General features: G+C 40.7%; 1 protein-coding gene across 1 annotated transcript; it reads right to left on the reverse strand.

Moving 5' to 3' along the window:
• Positions 1-5,202: 5,202 nt before the first annotated feature.
• LOC129255522 (uncharacterized) lies at positions 5,203-5,784 on the reverse strand. The gene is made up of 2 exons (XM_054893872.2): positions 5,487-5,784; positions 5,203-5,324 (listed from the first exon to the last, which is right to left on the reverse strand). The coding sequence occupies exons 1-2, from the start codon at positions 5,782-5,784 to the stop codon at positions 5,203-5,205; spliced, it is 420 nt and encodes a 139-aa protein (XP_054749847.2).
• Between the last annotated feature and the right edge of the window lie 590 nt (positions 5,785-6,374).

The following is a 6,374-nucleotide window of genomic DNA, read 5'->3' on the forward strand; positions in this document are numbered from 1 at the left end:
GGCGTACCTGAGGGCGTCGTGCGGCATGAGACGGGAACAGGAGTCAAGCGGAGTTGGGTTGATGATGGAACACGACGTTATGTTTTTGAACAGGCAGCAAAGTCTGTAATCGTCAGTAGACCTGGGAGAGAGACCAATACTTATTCATGAAACTGATTATTTAGAAGCGCCTAAGATCATTAATATCACGTAATCGTATCCAACTTACTGTTCAATCAGGCTTACCCGCAAAGAAATTAGGTTCGATGACATTTGCTCCGGCGACAATTGCTCCGCTGTGAATTCCAAACACTAATGGAATTGCCAACGTCAACCCTGGATTTAACAATATACCCTATCCTAAACCTAATCCTAAACCTGAAATAAAACCCTATTGCAACCCTAACCCTAGTCTAGATACTTGTTATTTCTCTCCCCTTTCTTCATTCTCCCTAGTCTAGTTCTAGACGATTTTAAACGAATCTATTTGCACCACGATATAATACGTTCTAACACTCGGCTGGGCGTACGCACGGAATAGAACGTATTATATCGTGGTGCAAATAGATTCGTTTAAAATCGTCTAGAACTAGACTACATTCTCCCCTGCGCGCCATCCCTCCAGTGATCGATCGCGCTATCCCCTCTTTCACGCACGTCGGTGTACTTGTTATTTCTCTCCCCTTTCTTCATTCTCCCCTGCGCGCCATCCCCAGTGATCATTTCGGGCGTAGAGGTCGAGGATTGTGTTATTGATCAACTCAAAAGCAGAACAGTCCTGGTAAAGGACTACCCTAACCCTATATCTTAGACAAAATGAAGCCCGGAGCAATTGTCGCAGGAAGAAATGTCGTGTCACCAGAAAGGATGCCATTCGCAACCTGTCTTGATTATAGTACATTTCATACTAGGGATAAATTCTTGATAATCCTAATAAACTAAAGAGCAAGTCAAGTAAGGTGTAATTACGTGATGGTCATAATTATGTATGAACTTATATATTATAATATCAAAGACAACCATATCTTGGTAAGGGAATAATGTTCAGGATCTAATCGTAATACAAATTTATAATAAAACATTGATGTTGCTTTACTGACATCAGGCAGGACATAAAGGATAAACTAGACTTGTTATACTCACAGTTTTTCCAATGTCTTAAGCTTGTTGAATGTTCCATACTGCAAGTTTAATAGCTTTAAATCAACCAGATGTCTGAAATTGTAAAAAATATCAATTTCAATATATGATTTTATGATATAACATAACTATTTTAGCGATACATGTATATTGCACATATTACCGGAGGTATTTACTTACAAATGTTGTAGGTTTTTAAGGTTATCAAATGCTCCTAGTTCAATGGCCTCGATGGGGTTGAAGCTTAGGTTTCTGGAAAATAAGAATATTAATATAATTTATTCTCTGATCAGAACAGGAGTCAGCATTTCAAATAAATTTTTCGAATGGAAATCTTGTTATCTGTCGGCTTTGACTATATTTTTTTCCAGTTTTATTTAATCAGGGTGGCCTCATACTGTAAGTTACACAAACTGCTGTCCTTGAGGGCCCTGGTTTTATAACAGAATGAATAGTGGAAGACAGGTTTATTTGGCAGGTGATCACAGGAACACTTTTATGCAACACTCCCAAAAACAAATTGGTCAAATGACTAGTTAATCGGGTCAGCTGGGTGCAACTTTTATTCTATTCATATTTGACTATTTTGCTGTCGTATCTCACAAGGACAGATTTATTTCTGACTATAGAATATATGTCATAAATGTGACTTGACATATCAGTTGACTACCGATCTAGTCAGTTTGACTAATTTGTTTTAGGAGTAAACGTAACCAAATGGAAGGTGTTTTTATGCCTATCGGACCTTCCTTATTTAAAACCACTGCATATTTTGGATCGCCAGGTCTTTCATTCATGAAATTTTCATGTTTCATAGATAACTTCTGATACACTTTGCAATCATTCGTTTTTAGTAAAGTATATTCCAACCTCTTTATGCTCTCTCTCTCATCAAGTGCATTTGTAACCCAACAAATCTTGTGAATACTTACAAATCCTCTAAACCAGTCAAACCAACAAATGTTCCTGTTTCGAGACGTGTTATATAATTGGCGTATATGAATCTGCATTTTTTTTAAAAGGTAAGAGTACAAAATTATTACACACCTTCAAGAGCATTAGTAAGAATTACATGCAGGAGCATGACGTTTCATAGCGGAGGGCTTTTGGACTATTTCAAATGTAACATGTGTGGGTAATTATTGTAATGTCAGAATAACTGATATTTGTATGTTTTTTTTATAAATTAAGAGGCGATAATGGATCCCTCTTAATCGATAAAGCGTCCCTATCTTAAGCTAGATCATTCACTATACTTTACTCAATGACCGTTCATCACCGGTCATTGCGTTTAGAAAACATGCTTTTATATAGCTCCGATGTTATTTCAAAACACATAACTCGTTTAAGCCCCAGTCACATATAGACCCCGGACCACCCCGGACCATCCCGGATCTGATCCGGGGTGGTCCGGGGAGAGATCCGTGTTGGCGCCTTGGGCATCCTTGGAGGTCCGGGGTGGTCCGTGTTGGTCCTTGAACGTCCGGGGGGCCAAGACGGCAGTTTTTGACTGTCAAAAACATCCGGCGTCATCCGTGGACTGCCGGGTTGGCAAAGCCATCCGGGATGGTCCGTGTAGCTGCCGTGTAGGTCCGTGTGGCTGCCGTGTAGGTCCGTGTAGCTGCCGTGTAAGTCCGTGTGGCTGCCTGGAGTATCCTTGGCAGTCCGTGTTCTTTTTTCCCATCAAATCTTTACAACGCTATTTACTTTATGAACTTTTCAGTAGTTGTTAAACAGTTGACACAAACATGCTCAATTTATTTATGATTAAATGGATGATTGAATGATTCAGGATATTTTCTTACGCTTTGGATATTGGCCCCAACCTAATATTTGTAAACTTAGTGCATAAATGTATGAATATTTTTTTTTTTCTCTTTTTTTTCTAATATTTACCCCAACTTTGTCTGTTATTATTATTTCACATTTTATTTTTAAAAAATATGTTATATGTATATAATTTATGTAATGTACCTGTTACATCGAAATTGTACATTAAGTTTATACTACTGCCCTGCATCGACAGTTATGCGTCATGACCTGGGCCTATCTTAATTTTTATTATGTTTTCTATTGACTTTGTAAATTTCTTTCCTTTATTGTGATTTCAATAAAGTGATATCAAATCAAATCGAAATTAAATTTGTCGTTCAAGATTTAAAGTACTTAACAACTACTTTTAAAACAGTAAACTGTGTTGTATAAAAAAGCAGCGTTTTTACTGGTTAAGGAAGTTTTGAGTTTTGATATATTTTTTAAAAACAACATAATATAATGTTGCGACAAGGATGAGAAAAAAATAAATAAATAGATAAATAAATAAATAAAAAATTTAATAAATATCAGCTCATTATTATGAACAGATTTTCATTTGCCGTGCTGGTCAATATAGCTGCCGTGTTGGTCCTTGAGCTGACGTGTTGGTCCGTGTAGCTGACGTGTTGGTCCGTGTAGCTGACGTGATGGTCCGTGTTGCTGACGCGTTGGTCCGTGTTGGTCCTTGTAGCTGACGTGTTGGTCCGTGTTGCTGACGTGTTGGTCCGTGTAGCTGACGTAATGGTCCGTGTTGCTGACGTGTTGGTCCGTGTTGCTGACGTGTTGGTCCGTGTAGCTGACGTGTAGGTCCGTGTTGCTGACGTGTCGGTCCGTGTTGACGACGTGCTCTGCCGGCATGGTCCGTGTAGATCCGTGTGAAGCTGCCGTGTTGATGCCGTGTTTAAGGCCCGGTCACATATAGCCCGACGCACGACCCACGCATTTAAAATTGGAAAATAGGACCAGTGCGTCGTTGTGCGCTCAACTCCTGTCAGAATTTCTGAAAGGTTAGCGAACTTGCATCGAATACATAACATATTGCTAACGCGCTGCGCGTATACTGGGCGCATATTGACCGTACACAGAGCGCATATACAAAACCTCCCAACGAATGCATCACGTATTGCGAGCGTGTTGAACGAATGGCTAGCGCTGGGCTAGCGCATGCACTGCGCGTTCAACGCGCAGCCCGCGACCGAAAACTTCCATTAAAAAAAAATATAAACCAATGTATACATTTGTAGAAATAATACTATGTTATTAAGAAAATATATTATGTTACTTACACTACCAAAGAAAAATAGTTTGAAAATATTTTATGTTTAAATCAGTGTCAATTTATCAGGCAGGGAAAACACAAGTTATTTTTTGAAAAAAAAGTTGCCGGCAGATTTGAATATTATCACTAGACATAATATTTTTAATACTTTACAAATAAGAGTCAAAAAGTAAAAAAAGGGAAATATGAAAAAAGCTAAGAATAGACACATGTAGGAGAAAAGTGTGTGTGGATTTGTGTTCAAATGTATTTGCGTTGTTAGCGAGAGGGTGTGTGTGTGTGTGTGTGTGTGTGTGTGCGTATGTATAATTATGTATGTTTGCAAGTGAATGCTTGTCAAATAAACAGTATATAAAGAATGGAATGAAATAGTACAAAGCATTAATCAACCATCATCCAATCACAATCTCTGTATAATTATAGCTGCCCGAACTGTTCACATAAATGTTGTCTATATCATTCTGTCCTGCCATGGAACGGCACCGGCTTTGGAGTTGACCCAGTGCTTGATAAGATTCCTCTGCTTTTTTCCTTCCCTGCTGGAGGTATTGCTGCCAGCGACAGAGATGGTGTCTTGCATGTTAAGGCCTGATCTCCATGCTCCTGGGACCTAGTCATGACCAAGGTTCTCGGCACGGTCAAGCTGCTGGTTCTGCACACCTGGGTACCTTGTCCTCATCTAGTTGTGGAGGATGATGCATGCCGTGACAATGAGCTTGACGGTAGCTGGCTGCAGCTGCATCGTGGTCAGGAGAACTTGAAACCTGCTAGACAGAATGCCGAAGGCATTTTCGACAACCCTTCTGGCTTGGGAAAGCCGATAATTGAAAATGCGCTGCGACTGCGTCATACCTCTAAGACTGTACGGCTTCATAATAATTAGGACGTAGAGCGAATGCATTGTAGCCGACGAAAAAGTATGGTACATCCTGGTTGTCGTTGGGAAGATGATCGGGATCCGGGAGGCCTAAACTGCCATCTTCAACATATTATCTCAGCTCAGAAGCATTGTAGATCTGAGCGTCTGATGCCGATCCCATACCACCAATGTCTACCCAGATGAAGCGATAATCAGCATCCACGAGCGCCATGAGGACAACGGAGTAGAATCCTTTGTAGTTATATTAAAGAGAACCACTGTTTGGAGGACAATTGCAGCTGACATGCTTTCCATCGAGTGCACCACAGGTATGGCGGAAGTTCCACTTCTCAATGAACTGGTCAGATATGGCACGCCACTCATCGGGAGTGGTGGGACACTTCATCATCTCACCCTTGTACTCTTCGATGATGGCCTGGCACACTTCTGGGATGAGCAGGGGTATAGTATTGTGAGGGATTCTCCATCCATAGGACATTGAGCGATACTTGGTCCCAGACGCAAGATGTCGAAGGGTGAGAGCAAGCTTCAGGCCAGGATCGAGGGCATCTCTGTAGGTTGTATTCTGTTTGGTGATACTCGGTCCACCTCTTGGTAGCAGTTCGTCGAACATCTCTGGTGGCATTCGCATAACATTTTTGAAGGCTGCCTGGTCTTCGTTACGGAGTTCTACAAGAAGTTGATCATACATGGGTACCCGGTAGGAAGGAATTCCTTTAATGCTCGAGCGCCCGATCATCCGATCGTTTGTATTAAGCGCTATATAAATGTTGCATATTATTATTATTATTATTATTATTATTATTATTATTATTATTATTATTATTATTATTACAAGCCAAATTGTCTTCTCCTTCCGATCCAGGGTCAGACCAAGTATCTTCGTTGACTTTTTTTCCTTTCTCCTTCTGGAGACTTGTAGTTGGTGAATAGTCAGTGCCATTAGGTTATGCTGATGTTGGAGAATTGCAATTTTATATTTCAATTGAGTGTCAGGATCATCCATCTTCCGAGGTGGTTCTTTCGAGGGCTGGAGGAGAAGTGATGAGGAGTTGGTGCCGGATCCACTTATATGCCCTATGACTACACGCTAGGCACACGCCATGTATATGTTAGGAACACGCTAGATAAACGTTGTGTGCGTTAGAGACACGTTCAACACTCGTTCAGCACTCGTTCAGCTCGTTCATATTCGTTGCGTGTTCGTTGGAAAGCACGTTATGTGTGCGCCAGTTGTTCGTTCGAAATCAGCCGCCGAACTTGCGACGGATACTCAACGTA

This window comes from Lytechinus pictus, chromosome 11 (assembly GCF_037042905.1).
Source record: "Lytechinus pictus isolate F3 Inbred chromosome 11, Lp3.0, whole genome shotgun sequence".
NCBI lineage: Eukaryota > Metazoa > Echinodermata > Echinoidea > Temnopleuroida > Toxopneustidae > Lytechinus > Lytechinus pictus.